Source organism: Plectropomus leopardus, chromosome 5 (genome assembly GCF_008729295.1).
Source record: "Plectropomus leopardus isolate mb chromosome 5, YSFRI_Pleo_2.0, whole genome shotgun sequence".
Taxonomy (NCBI): domain Eukaryota; kingdom Metazoa; phylum Chordata; class Actinopteri; order Perciformes; family Serranidae; genus Plectropomus; species Plectropomus leopardus.
In genome coordinates, this window is record NC_056467.1 from 13,061,510 (window position 1) to 13,077,099 (window position 15,590).

The 15,590-nt window shown below is 39.3% G+C and overlaps 1 protein-coding gene across 1 annotated transcript in view; it reads left to right on the plus strand.

The window, feature by feature from the left end:
- Positions 1 to 13,802, plus strand: part of hip1 (huntingtin interacting protein 1) — a 64,158-nt gene extending 50,356 nt beyond the window's left edge. Inside the window, 13 exon segments of the mRNA XM_042486192.1 lie at positions 139 to 286; positions 392 to 478; positions 743 to 850; positions 2,984 to 3,120; positions 3,289 to 3,399; positions 3,579 to 3,637; positions 5,955 to 6,048; positions 7,060 to 7,160; positions 7,414 to 7,519; positions 8,395 to 8,518; positions 8,690 to 8,751; positions 10,350 to 10,467; positions 10,563 to 13,802. Coding sequence (XP_042342126.1) covers positions 139 to 286; positions 392 to 478; positions 743 to 850; positions 2,984 to 3,120; positions 3,289 to 3,399; positions 3,579 to 3,637; positions 5,955 to 6,048; positions 7,060 to 7,160; positions 7,414 to 7,519; positions 8,395 to 8,518; positions 8,690 to 8,751; positions 10,350 to 10,467; positions 10,563 to 10,573 — 1,266 coding nt within the window. The 3' untranslated portion in view covers positions 10,574 to 13,802.
- The last annotated feature ends 1,788 nt before the right edge of the window (positions 13,803 to 15,590 follow it).

Sequence of the window (15,590 nt, forward strand, 5' to 3'; positions counted from 1 at the left end):
TTAGATGTAATAAATCAAACAGATGTTTCAGGGAGCCATGAAGAAACCTTAATTTTAGCATTCAGACCCTCTGGCGTTTTCTAATAAAGGGTGGTGTGATAATTTCAACCGTGTGTCTGTGTGTGTTTATGTCCAAAGGAGAGCAGGGAGCAGGCGCTGGAGAGCCAGCTGGTCGCAGCCCGCTGGTCTAGTCTGCAGGGAGCTGTGGAGGAGGCAGAGAAGATCATTCAGGACTCACTGGCTCAGATCGACGACCCAGCGCACATCAGCTGCACCAGCTCCGCAGGTCAGACCTGCTGTCATTCAATATAAGTATTAATACTTCTGTGCAAACTCACATGTTTAAGTCTTAGCTTCTATGCCTCTTCTTTCTTTTTTTAAATCTCTGCAGACTACCTAGCATCCAGATGTCAGGCTGCTTTAGACTGTATGGACCGGCTCCAGTCTGCCAGAGAGGCCTTCCTGGCTGACAACACAGGTGAGACTTTAGCTTTGCAAAGGATGAATTACATGTACAGTTATGTAGTAAAGATGGAACCTGGAAAGGAGAAAAGACAGAAACACACAGGCAGCTAAACTGAAGCACTTCATTCACACAGATAGAAAAATGATCCAGCAATAGATAATAATAAAACAGTGGAAGGGGAGGGGCTACAGTCTTATATGTGTACATTTTGACTAATGCATGTGAGTGCTGAGAGGTCTTGATGTCCTAAAGATGTCACATTATTTGTTGGTGTAGGTGTATCTGAGCTGGTGCGAGTGGTGACCCAGTGTGGCCACCTTGTGGGAGACACCATTGTACAAGGTAGTGCCACCTCCCACATGGTGCCTGTGGAGCAAGCTGATGGTAAGAGTGTGTTTGTGTGTGAAGGAGAAAGAGAGAGAGAAAATTAGACTGTAGTCTCCACTTCTCTCCTGATTATAATCTGTGAACGAGTCAGTCGGCCCAGACACGTACATGTTCTGTCATGTCTGTAAGCTGTTCCTCATCCGTTACATGTGTACAGTAAGGTTGGGCAGATCAAGTTCAAACTATTGTCTCTATAAATTGCTGGGATATACATTAATGTTATGACAATAATCTTGTGCTAACACCTTGCATCAGTCTGTATATGGGAACGTCTTGCGATTACAAAGTCACGTCTTTCAGCCAAAACTTGTTACTGACTTCATTCAGCTGTAATGTTATCAGGATTTTGCCCTCCTGGGAGACATCAGCAGTCTTGGCTTGTCTTAACATGCCTAAATATAATAGAGCTGGCCAGCAGTCTTATAATGGCAACAAAAACAAAATGAAAACTTGAAACTGGGTCAAACTGAAGCAGATCCTGTAATTGTGGCTTTAAAAACCAATAGATTCTGTATTTGTCCAAACTTTAATAAAACATTTGCATGCAGCGTTTGAAAGCTTGTGTACAGTTTGATGCATATCAGCCGGCAGTTCAACATCCATCTAAAAAAACAGGCCAACAGCTGCTGCAGAGGTAGTTGGTTGCCGTCTTCCTCCCATCGTAGTGGCTGTTTCAGCTGTTGGTTGACACTCTGCCTGAGGGAACGACAGTATAATTAACACTGCAGCTGCATCCACTAGTGGCACAGATACACATCACAGTTTACACACGACATCATACGGCATAAAGTTGATGATTTCACAGCATTGTATATGTTAGTATCAACACTCAAAAGTGCATTTATAAATGATATCTATCAGGAAAGCAGCTTTTGGGTGGTCTGAACAGAGCCAGGCTGGCTCGACAAACCCTGCAGCCTCGCTCAGAGCTAACAGGGTACCACGAAGGTGGTTATCAACTTTCTCTCTTAACTCAGGCTTCCTGCTTCAGACTCTGTGCGCGTTCACAAAAAACGAGTCTGAACGCGTCATTTGACACTTATAAATGATCAATGGCGTGCCGCTTATCTCGGCCTTTGAAGAATATTAAAATGTACAACAGCACAGAGTAATACCGTTGCTTCAAAAAAGGCGAGAGCTGACAGAAAATGACTTATAATAAATGCACAAGTTAATATAGGCGATCTGTTTAGGCTGTTTTATCACTCGGTTGTTTCTAATCTGTCAGCTGCTCATTCTGCAGCTCTTAAACTTTAAACTTGATGCAGCAGATTTGAACATTATAATTAACTGTGGGCCTATATAGGTTTGACACCGTCCCATAATGACAGAGACGTATGAATCACTTTAGTTTTTAGAGAAATCAAAGTAAAATTAATTTTACAGACTGAATAATATCTGTGATAAATATCACTAGACTAATCTATCAGTTGTAATATAATAAGTGTGAAAACCTAATATCCTAAACATAAGAAGTGTTAACTGTATTTATGTGAAATCAGCATCATCCTGATTAAAAATATATAGTGACATGTTAATGTAAAATATGATCTGTGGTTTTATTGAAGCTTATTTTAGAGCCACTGTGGAGAAATGAACCAGCAAGCACCACAGACACATTCAGTCGTTCAGTGTGAGCCACAAACACATGAAGAAAGTAAACGATATTCTGTCTCAGATTTCTGCATCACTTATAAACTGTAGGCTCCTGAGGAAAAAAAAATTGCAATGCAGATAGCGATATTGTAACTGCATGGTTTTGCATTTATGTAACATTACGGCTCAACAAGTCGTATGAAGTGTATTTGTAATATTTTCAGTTCATACGCTGACACTGATTATCGAGTAACGCTCCTCAAAGAAGCTGTGAAAGATGCTTTTCAGCTGATTTCAAGCTGACACTCAGAGCATAACCTGCTCTCGACTGGGTTAAGTTTGACACATAAGTTACCATGGTGATCCAGCCAGGTCAAAAGAGAGCCACCTTTGTAGTACAGGAAACCCTGGCTTTAGTCTCACATACGTCACTAAGGTACTGATCTCTCTTCGTAGTACACCCCCTGTTCTGTGTGTACATTTATGTATTTTAATGACATGCATCGTCTTTGTCCTTGTCTGTGTCCCTGTCAGCTCTGTCAGAGAGTGTGAAGGCGTGCGGGGCCGAAGCTCTGGCTTTGCTGGGCCAGATGAAGCAGCAGGACAGCCTGGCTGCAGCTGACAGCGGCAAGCTGAAAGCGACTCTGGAGGCCATCTTTGCCACCGCAGAGGTTCGTACTTCATACATGCATGCTCATGTTTGCACTCTGTGAGCTGAAAATGGGTCAAAGCGTCCCCAGGGTGAAAACAGGAATGAGATTAACTGAATCTAAACTGTGATAAAGGGTCACTTTTACCATGTGTTTGCTTTGATGCTGACTTCAGTCTCTCGTGTTCAGAAACTTCGTCCTCGGGGTTTGGAGATGGAGCAGGGGGAGCTGGGAGATCTAGTGGAGCAGGAAATGGCTGCCACTTCCGCTGCTGTGGAGTCGGCAGCTGCCAGGATAGAGGTACGTGAAGTGTGTGTGTGTTTAGCTATGGTCAGATGAAGGCAGTTTTGTATTTCAGTGCACTCTCTGTGCGTGTGAGCGTGCTGTGTGAAAACATTGCCCCCTGTTTCACTCTCCAGCAGTATTAACTTCAAAGTGTCTTTTCTTTGTCTCCCTTGTGCCTCTGCGGATCCCAACAGGAAATGCTCAACAAGTCCCGAGCAGTTGATACAGGAATCAAGATGGAGGTCAACGAGAGGTAAAGCACAGATTAGAGCTGGGGTTGCTTTTTACCGTCACAATAATCGAAGTCTGTCTCCAAGGAGAACAGGCTTATACACAGGGTGTGATAAAAAATACTTAAAGAATCTTGCATCTAAATGAGATTCACGAGGCTGCGAGACGAGTTGCACTAAATCTACTGAAAAGATGAGCCTCATTACCTTTACAACAACATCACATTTTCCTGTCATAGAACTTAAGTCAACCCACTACCTACTTACTGTGGCTTTTACGGTTGTCTGCTGGTCCTTAAAAAGTCATTAAAGGTCATTAAATTGTATTAAATGTGTATTTCTAAGGTTTTATTATCTATTCCATTTACCTTGAAGTCGGAGATTTGAGCTGGGTATGACGTCACACCTGAGTTGATTGTATTTTAATGATGCAAGTCACAAAGCCAAAAATATTAGCAGTTACCAGTTCAAGCCAGGTTAGCCACTGTTATATACGGGCTGATAACCACATGATGCTGTATTTTGTGCGTAAAAACACTTTGGCAACATGTGCACAAAAAGAAGCTGGACAGTACTGTGCGTATGACACAAATAACAGAAGTACTAATAGACATTATATTACTGCACGGAGGAACCATATTGTATTTTGGGGTCAGGGTTGATGAATTTCCTCCGACTTTCCGAGTTGGGAATCTGACTTAAGGTCAAGTTGAAAGTTGTGATTTGGATCTTGGAAATGTCAAATTCCCAGTACAAATGGAAAGCACTACAAATTACCATGAATATTTTTATACAATTTACTTTTTCCATCCTTTAATTTCTTTTTGTCAAAATGATTCAAGTTCTTCTCCATGAATGTCAGCGTGTTAGAAATCTTTAAATCTGCCACTGAACCCAATACAGTTTTTTTTAATTAATACTTGCACTTTCGTGTTGGCCAAATTTAGATAAACCTAAATCTCTCTAATAACAATATCCTACATAAAATCTACCTTTGCATGGAACTACATAAATATACTGCGTTATACTGCCTTTATATTTACATTGAACTCTTGCATAAGAAAAAGGATGATTGTTTAAGTCAGTCTTAATTTGGTTAAAATTTATTTTGAATAAAAGCATTTAACAAAAGTGTGTGATACCTGTAAACACCCTGGTTTTATCTAAGTTGAATTAAGATGACAGACAAAGCCAAAACCTCAACTATGAGTGGCTTGAACAACAACAACAACAACAAACATCTCTGTGGCGAAAGAAAAATTAAAGTGCCTAAAACAACAAAGATTGAGGAACCGATTCATCTGTTAATTATTTGTTTGTGAAAGACTTTCACCACAAGATGTAATGAATGCCAGCAATGAGCTGGAAAAGGAAATAGAGGTGCTTTTCAACACGGCAGCACAACCGTCACATGATGTTTCAGTGAAGCTGCAGACGGTCGCACACTGAGGGGCTGACGTGCGAAGAATTTCATCAGTTCAGCCACAAAGCCTGTGCAAACTGTGAAGCCAGTGTGGCACGTAATGTTTGTCTGCTGTTGCTTCATCCATATAATTCTAAAATTAGCTTCTTCAGTGTGTGCATTCTGCAGTTTTATAAGTCGGGAAATGTAATTCCTTTCTCGCTGGAGCAGCTCCACAAACTGTTAACATATCACAGATGTTTTAACACCAAATGGGGTTTATTTATACGGTGCTGTTAATAGCTGCAAGAAGTTCAGAAATCTCTTGATTACATTATTGAGCAGAAACTTGGCCCTCTGCTCCAAACTTGAACCATCAGAGGGATTTTGTTGCACGAACATAAATCTTCACTAAAGCATCCTAGGCTGCAGGAGTATCAGTTTAGATTTTGTCTGATCTAATTGTGCGTGTCATTTATTCATTGTTATTCATCCAGGCTGTGTAATAATTCTCTTTGTGCAAATGAAGCCAATTAATTTTTGTTTTTCTGCGCTACTTTTTTTTTCTCTGACTTAATTATTAATGTAAAGAAAAAAAAACTGCACCAGTGCTGCTTTGAGAGATAATTATAACAAGAAACAAACAACTGCTGTAAATAGTATATTGACAATTTAGGTCAGTGGTGCACTGCTCATGCAATAACTAGACTGTGGGTAAACTTGACAGTTATTTCCAAATAGTGAGGAGGCTGATCTCTTTCTGCTTTGAGCTCCATCTCTTAAACTGTGTTGGGTTGGATGATATTTTTTTCAGGAATTAGATTCATCCAAGATATTTGCAGGCACAACACAGAGCTTCTCAGGGTTTTGCTTCCTATGAAACTGAGAGCGTTTCAGCGTGTCAGTGTTTGTGTCCTCTGCTCTGTCGCCCCCTGCAGGATTTTGGCCTCCTGCACAGAGCTGATGCAGGCCATCAAGCAGCTCGTTCTGTCTTCCAAAAATCTACAAAGGGACATCGTGGAGAGCGGCAGGGTGAGTATAGTCGTCTTTGTGAGACAGAGATACGGGTCATATCCTAAAATATTATATACTAACTCTGATTCAAACTTCTCCACACTGACTGATGCAAACACAAAGCTTTACAGACTTTTAACTGTAAAGGATAAATGTCATATCCAAAAATTCTAATTTTTACCATTATTACTGTGGAGGGTTTTTTGGTATGTTAATATATTTCATGGTTCGGCAATTGTGTACTGTTGATTGTTTTCCTATTGAAAATTAACTGAATTTGCAACTATAAAAATATACCTTGATATGTGGAGTAATATAAAGTACTCTTTACAGTCTTAATGCAGTCTCTGACACACTCTTAACAAAAACTGTATTTATTAGTACTTGCACATATCAAGTTTATTATAGTCAATGAAAACTTTACTAAAAAGTAAAACTAGATGTAAAAAAACATTTCAAGTGAAATAAAATTAAATAAAAAAAGTAAAACTTACTGAAACAATATGGTGTACTTAAAAACCTAACTAAAACAATTTTTTTTAAAAATATATAACTAATAAGAAATAAAACATTTTTAAAAAATAAAACTAAATGGAAATAAGAATACTCGATCAGGAACTGGAAGTAAACTGGATTGAAAATCAAAATTAAAACCAAAATGCATTAAAAAAGGAAAGAAAAATCAAAACTATAATAAGTCTGGCTCAAACTGGAGCTGAAACAGCCAGTTAATGGTTTCAGTTTCTCTGATATGACAATTAGCTGTCTCTCCTTAAATTAGAGTTAACTATGTTTTGGTTTGAAGTGTTGGTGAATTGAATTATTTCACCTCGGACTCTGAGAAACTGTGATGGGCTTGTTTTAACAATTTGTGGTGTGTTAATGACTGAACAATTTATAAAATTAATCATGAATACTATTTTAAGGTTAATCAATAATTAAAACAATTTTGAGTTGCAGCCCGTGCGCTCAGAGTTTAAAAAGTTGTCAAGAAAGATCTATTTTATTATTTCCCCGTTTGTCCACCAGGGGGCAGCATCCATGAAGGAATTTTATGCCAAGAACTCCCGCTGGACCGAGGGTCTGATCTCTGCCTCCAAAGCAGTGGGATGGGGCGCCACGGTCATGGTGTAAGTATCAGTCCTCCTGCTGAGTGCATCCTACTCACTACAGAGCATAAAAGTAATAAAAGTGACATGAACCTTAAATGTTCTAAATAATTGAACGAGGTGGCCTTTATAAGGAAACAAACAAAAAACAAACAAAACAATTCACCAGGTTTTAAAGGAATGATGATTCATGGATGGAGCTTCATTCATGAAACTGTTTTTTTCTCTTTGTGTCGACAAAAGTAGTCCTCACCTCAACACTGTGTCGTTGCAGAGATGCTGCGGACCTGGTGGTGCAGGGCAAAGGGAAGTTTGAGGAGTTGATGGTGTGTTCACATGAAATAGCTGCCAGCACAGCGCAGCTCGTGGCTGCCTCTAAGGTGAGTAAAGTTTTCATTCTGTCTGAGTCTAAATGGTCTAACGGGGTTCCCACGACTTTTTCCCCTTAAAAAGTCTTCAACTAATTAATCTAAAAAATAAGGCCTTAAGTGGTATTAAATAGACTTAAGTTAATCCTTCAGAAGTCTAAAAAATGCTCAAATAGGGGAAGTAGGATTTAAGGGTTTTTTTTCTAATATTGCTTGTAAAATCTTAAAATAATTGGTAACATCTATTTTTTTGGTTAAATAATTTAATAAATTCCTCTTTGTAAACTCATCATGATGGGAATCCAGGCAGTGGAATCTCTTTTTTTTATTTTTTAAAGATATTTTTGGGCTTTATTGGATAGGACAGAGAGTAAGTGTGAAAGGGGGAGAGAGAGGGGAGCAAAGGGCCGAGGCCGAAGTCGAACCTGCGTTCGCTGCGGCGAGGGCTCAGCCTCTGTACATGGGGCGCCCGCTTTATCCACTGAGCCACTGACACCCCGAACAGTGGAATCTCACATACAGATTTAGAAACACAAAATCTCCCAGAAAAACGTCCAAAAATACCAGATATTTCCGACTTCTGTCGGTTAACCAAACAGATATTTAAATAATATATGTTCATTGTCTTCCATGCGTTTTACTCTAAAAAGGGTCATTTTTTTCAACATTTGCCGGAGATGATCTAACTTTGGTTGGTTCAACTTAATTCTGAATGCCCTTTAAAAAAGTCTTAAAGTCTGAAATCAACCCTGCCTTAAGCTGCAGGAACCCCGTCTAAGCTGTTTGGTTTTTGCTGGGTTAATTCACTCAGAGGATTACAGGTACAGGCAGCATTTCCATGTTGCAGATGTCATGTCTCTCACCTTGTTGCTGTTCTCCCCGTCCAGGTCAAAGCAGACAAAGACAGTGCCAACCTGCAGCGCCTGCAGCAGGCGTCCCGCGGCGTCACACAGGCCACTGCAGCTGTCGTGGCTTCCACCAAGTCTGGGAAGTCTCAGATTGAAGATACAGGTGGGAGAATCGCATTGACTGAAAGGTTTAGATTTTTTGGTTCACAGTTTTTGTTTTTTATATTTTTTAAAGTTTAAACTCTATTTGACGATGATATAAAATGTCCAGTCAGTATCTTTTAATTTCAAAATTTTCTAAGGTGTTTGGAAGTAATTTGTTGTTTCTCTCCAGATACAATGGACTTCTCCAGCATGACGCTGACACAGATCAAACGACAAGAGATGGACGCACAGGTGAGCAGCAGAATACAGCAAAAACATCTATCTTAATAAGCCACATAGCTGAGGCTTTTGAGTTTGAAATATATATTTCAATTTAAGTAGAGAAGCAAAAGTAACTTTACTCCAGGCAAGTTTTGTGACTGTCATTGGAAACAACAACTTTTCTCTCCTCCTTTAGCCTACAACATTAGAAAATCTTACTATAGGAAGAAATTATGTCATGATTTATTTAATAATATATATATTTTATCTGATAATTCATTTTATCATTTTATTTTGAACATGTAATGCGAAATTACAACAAATTCCAAAAATACAAAAGACAATGGTGTTTTTTTCCCTTCTTCTGAAGTATACGTTATTAAAGTTCTCAAAACCAAAACCATATTAAAGTTTTACATATTCGAAAAGGGGTGGGAAGAAGTTTATATCTATTCTTATGCGTCCCTGTAAAATATACACCCCCAGAAACAGAAATTGTAATACTACTGATAATAATAATAATAATAAATAATAATAATAATAATAATAATAATAATAATAATTTAAAAAATCACAGGTATAAATAAATAAATAATTGATTTAATTTATTTAATTCTGTCATGATTAATTAGGACTATTGATATGTGAGTTTCAGGGGTTGTTAGTGATGCATTAAAACTAAAGCACAGTAAAAAAAAAAAAAAAAAGTTTTTTTTTTAAGGAACAAGTATTTTTCATGTTCCTTTTTTAAACTGTACTTTTACTTTATTATATTTTTGAGACAGTAATCTACTTTCTACTTCACTACATTTGCCTGTGGCCCTTTGCTGCGTGTCACTCCCCCGTCCTATAAATAAAGGGAAAAATGCTCCGAAAAAAAACAAAACTTAGTAGAACGTAACCTAATTAACCAAGTACATTTTTACTTGAGCAGATTTCTCAATATTTTCTTTTTTTTTAACAATTTATTCAAGTAACTTTTTTATAAGAGTTTTTCAGTACTCTACCCATGAAATGAATAAAGTTTGCACATTAAATTCTGAGGGTGTATTGTTCTTCATCCATTGAGAAGCCGAATGTCAGACCCATGTGAACACTTCCCTCTGTGTTGTGGCTCTGCCTCCCCCGACACTGAAAGGAAAACACAGAAAGGTCTGGACCTGCTCACACACACGGTCCATTGTTGTAAATGCACAGAGTGCCTCTGTTTGAAGTGTATTTTTAGGAGTCTTAACTAAAAATCTGTGTAAATAATGATTGTTTAACTTTAGGAAGCATTCACAGGCACAGGGAAAGTTGGAGAAAATTATATAACCACCATCAGTGTTATTTACCACTGCTTCATTTATCCTGGGTGGCATTTCTGTCTTAAAAAAACATAAAATTTGAATAAAAAGTGGCCTCTTATTACAGTTAGCTGATCATAAGAAAAAAAGATCAACTAATAAGGAGTTTTTTCATCATGTGTCTTGCATGATACCCAATGAAAATATGTCCTCATCCAACTTTTTTTTCTTTAGGTGACCCGTAAAATGAATTATCCGTTAAGGGTTTTAGATTTTTTCTGTGGTTTGATTTCAGGGAAATGATGAGCATGTTTGTCCCTTGCTCTGTCCGTGTTTCCTCAGGTCCTGGTTCTGGAGCTGGAGACTCGTTTGCAGAAGGAGCGAGAGCGTCTCGGCGAGCTGAGAAAGAAGCATTACGAGCTGGCTGGGGTGGCGGAGGGCTGGGGCGAGCAGGAAGAGAGTACGGACGGAGGACAACCACTATACTCAGAATAAATCCTCAAAATACTGACGTAAAAAATGACTAATATCGGCCTGTCTCCGTCTTCTCTGCAGGCACAGGCTGAGACTTACCACACCTGTCGTCCTGCTCCTCCACCAGAAGACCGGCTTCTGTCTGCCTCTTTCTATTTATACACTTCTCACTCTCTTTTCTCCTTGTTTTTTTCTCTCTCTTTTGTTTGTTTGTTATCTAAGCCAAATTTAAAGGTGCTTCTTTTCTAAACCTGCTTCTCCACCCGTGTCCAAAAGCTTCCATAAAGGGACAGCACCAAGGGCTCAGCGACGGGGGACATCAAAGGGACGGACAAATGGATGTAAGGAGAGGAGGGCAGGGGGGGGGAGACGCAGCCAGACGTCACGTCCCCGCTCTGCCTCTCCCTCAGGACTGTGCTGATGAAAAGCAGTCCAAGCGAAGTGGAGTATTTATTGTGTTTCTCTTCCCCGGTTTTTAATAACGGCGCTCCGTCGAGGAGTCACAGCGGAGACGCTACGAGCACAACTTCTATTCAAGACATCCCAGGATGCACTGCACAAGGGCCAAACTCTCAGCAGCCAGAGGGGAATCAGTGACTGTTCTCGCCCTACCCCAGCCCCAAAATCCATGTCTCTGTGTGGACGGCGTCCATGCTCTCTGGTGTTGTGGGCTTTTAACGCTGTTGGAGCTGCTCTTTATCCGTCTTTCTATTCCTCCCTAGTTTCTTCCTGTTCTTTTCTCACTGTGAGTTATCACCTTGTTAAGTCCAAACCGCTTCACCGGCTGGTTCACTGGACTTTCTGCCTTTCACCTTCCCACTATTGTAACGACCGTGACTGTTAACCCAACCCTCTTTTTCTTTATTATTATTTTAACAGACGCTCACATGGAAACTCTTCAGACTGCTCCAAACTGGGGAGTAGTTTCGGAAAAGGAAAGTAGCACCTCTTGTTTTTTTCTCTCTCTCTCTCAACAGTCTTCTCCCTGTGAGCTTTGAAACTGCCAACTACCTCATGCTACATCGTCAGAGGTAGCGGTGCATCATGGGTAGGGCTGATCAGAGAACAAGTTGCTCAAACACTACAAACACGGGGTTATTTTTGTCATTTCCCCTTTTTCATTGGTTAAAGGTAGGAAAGGGAGTAGTGGGAGGAAATCCTCTTTTTATATAGAAAAAAGCAGCAACACTTTGCTGCTTTTCTTCCTTTGCAACAATAGTTCAAGTCAGGCGGAAAAAGGAAAAGTCGTTAAATAAGTTTTAAACCCTTATTGGTGCATATTTTTTTACAAATGTTGGCACTACGACAAATCTGCCACAGAAACTTTGGAGGTGAAGTCGCCAACGGTGTCGTCCTCTCATGACACATTGGCTCAGTTACTTCCTGGACACATTCAAGGCTATTCAAAGGAGGCTCGGACACGCTCTTTGACCGCATGGGAGCGATGGGGTATGACACATGCGCCATGTAACTGGAGCTGCAGTGTTGGAGGGTCACAGCAGACAGCATTAGAAATAAAGGGATGACGTCTGTGCAGTTTGCTGCTGAGATGCGCTTTGACCGAGCTGCAACCTCCGAGGCTGAGAGATGAAGCCAACGTGCAAGTGCCAAAAACTGTAGTTCCTCTAATGGCCACTGGAGGCTGGTTCTAAAACAGATGAAATCCTCATAGACCCCCATGTTAAAATGCCCAACTTTACAGCAAAAAAAAAACATGTTTTCAGCCTGGTACAAGAAACGGTTTTGGTCTCACCTGCATCTTTTTTATTTTTTTGCAAAAATATTCAGAACCCAATACAACAAACAATCATTCCCATATTTTATGATAGTGCGCCAGTTATTGAGCCTTTTGGCAACTGCAGACCTGATTTCATTGCGCATGTGTTGTATCCCAATGATATGACGCCCTGACCTCTCCCCTTTTAGCCTCCTCGGACACGTTATGACTCTGCCAGCAGGACCACCGTGTTCCCAGCGAGGCCCGCTCAGTTAGAGAGGAAGAAAAGAAACATTGGGACATTTAAGGCTGTGCAAACCTTTATTCCTGAGATTTTTTTATCCGGTTTCTCACATGATGCCGCCTCTTCAAACACCCTGCAGGACTGATGTTTTTTAAACCCTTCACTAACAGTCTGCATCGCCAGGACCACAAAGGACTCGGAAATTTGCAGCTCACAGTGACTGCAGTGTTTTCAGTCGCTTCCTAAAGACCAAGTAGCTGTGTATATAAACTACAAGCCTTTTATTGTTGGAAATAATCTTTTCTTGAAATCTAAAAGCATTCAATAGCATTGCTTTTTTTGCATCTCTTAAAGTAAGGATTCAGTTTAATTGAATTAGGGATACAAAAGGGTGCACCTGAACGACGGAGGAGAGAGAGATTGTTATTTAACTGAACTGAGAGCGATGGACTGACCTTCAGCTTGTTGCCAGTGGACTCTGTGAGCAGACTGATCTTTGTGCAAACATGAGATGAGTAGGGACCTTTTTTTTGAACCCAACATCTTATTCCTTCTTTGATTTTGATGGACGGCGATGGTGACTCTCTGAGTTTGCCTCTTTTTGTGTCTTAACATGCTTCGTTTTGACGCTTCAGCTGTGTATCTTTAAAAAAAAAAGTTGTGACACTGGTTTATTTAACAGACTCTGGTCATAAAGTATGTGCCAATAATTCTGAATAACTAGTTGTGATGCTTGCAGAGGCAGATGGGTGTGTCAAAACACAGAAAAAAATGTGTTGTTAGTCAGACTGTGATTAAAAAAGAAATTCCCATTTGACACCACCCGTCTGCTGCTCCAAGCAGGATTAAACAAACAACAAGTATTATTTGCAGTACTTTCCTGTCCAGGTCTTTGTATTTAATAATGATTTTAGCTGTTTTCTGTCACTTCTTCTGCACCTGGGTAGCTGATGTCGTTAGAAATTGGAATATAAAACAAAAAAAACGATAAAAAGAAGGCTAGATCCACTTTTTACAGCATTTCAAGTATCTCGAAAGACTAATTGAACGCACCTTGAGTGATGTTTGGTTGTATTTTTGCCCAAATTCTCTTTATTAACCTCTCTCTCTCTCTCTCTCTCTCTCTATCTCTCTATCTCTCTATCTCTCTCGCTCTCTCTCTCTCTTTTTGGGGTCTGTGTCTGTAGTCTTACCAGCTCAGCCAGCCTTTCAAACTGCCTCACACTGTAGTAACAGAGAAACAAATACTCACATAGCAACATTGAAATGTGTCTTTGTATGATATACTAAAACTATGTTGGTGGGTTTGTTTTTATTTTTTCAGTTTTTAAAATAAATATTTCAACGCGTTAATACAGAACCGGATGTGACTGTGGTTTTTATGACAAAGCGGCAATCGTGAAGTGTAACTAGTGAAGAGGCGGAAATGATGAAACAAGTTATTACATATTACATATTAACAAGATATTTCATATTAATTGCTGACTGACAGACAGAACAAGTTGTAATAAAAAGAAATAATGTTGCTTTAATTTTTTCACAGGTTTAAGTTAAAGATCAAGGGAAAAAAGTCTTTTGTGTGCATAAAAAAAATCCTCAAATTTTGGTCCCAAATCTATTACTGACCTGTGGGGCCACGGCTCTTGTGTACATTCCTGCAGTCAGCATGCAAATGAAATGTTCCCTCAAAACCTGTGACATCCGTATCATTGTGTTGTGTCATAAAACTGCACATCTTAGAAAACCTGTTATTGTGACCATCCCAAGCACATCTGTGATGTAATAATGCTGCTTAACCCTTTAAGATATTAGCAAATTGACAATTTAAGAATTACCGACCCAAAATTTAGCAAGATATCCCAAAAAAAACCATCTCAAAATTAGCACAAAAATCAGGAAAGGAAAACCAAAAATAAGATAATTACTTTAAATGTGCTTAAAAATAATAATTCTGCAACATAATTTTAAATATATAAGTCAAACCAGTTTGCTCAGCGATAAAAAGGTTTAAATACCTGTGAAAAACATCTGGACATATAGCACAAAAGCAGTGATGTCGATCCAGGCTTCAAAGGGTTATTCAGCAGCTCGATATGCAAATCCTGTTAGGTAGATGGATTATAATAAAGAAAAATGGCTCAGTAACAGATTTTAACAAAGAGCCAAGTTTGAGATTAAAACAAATCTGTGTATAAAAAGTTAATTTTCTAATTTAAATGTCAAAATTCTCAGATTCCAGACTCTTAAATGTAAATATTTTCCAGTTTCTTTACTCTGACAGAAAACTGAATATCTTTGGGTTGTGGACAAAACAAGACATTTGATGATGTCATCATCTTGGGTTTTTGAAAACCCTGAAGGACTTTTTTTAAAACCATTTTCTGACATTTAATATATCAGAGAATCAAGAGATTAATCAACCATGAAAATAATCGTTAGTTGCAGCCCTAAATCCTCTTACCTGCTGATGCAAAAACGTGAGGAAGCGCTTCATGCAAACATTTATTTTAGGTGTTTGACTGTGTGTGTGCAAGAGAAGATGCTCAACAGGAGCAACGACCTCACATCGACTTTAGAGCTGAACTAAAATACTAATGCACCTGATTGATTTTTTTTTTGGGAAGGTGAGATTCTCTTCCAGTAAAAGCATTGACTGGTGAAACTAAATGTGTTTTGTTGGCATTCAATTTAAAATAAAATACTGTCAGATTAGAGACACTGAAAAAATGGACCCTACTGAATCAACCTGTGCTGAACGCCCCCCTAACAAACACACACACACACGCACACACAAAGAGAGACATGTTAAAGGCATTAAGTAAATGAATTGTCGTGATCTGAAACCACTGTGCTGAGATTACAGAAATCCCTAATCTGTGCAGCTCCAGGATCAACCGCATCTTCTGATAAGAGTCTTATTTCCTCGTTTCTGCACTGAGAGGAAAAATTAACACCCAGTTTGAATAGTGAGCTGTAAGCATAAAAAACAGTGAGATATATTTAGATGACTGTATTGACTGTTGACACATTTAATCCGTTGATATCATTTCAGACCGGACAGATGTCCTGCAGGAGTGTTTCCCTCTCTGGAGTTAACGAGCTACACCTGCTGTCAGGTACAGACCAGGTGTCCCTCGCTAACCACCAG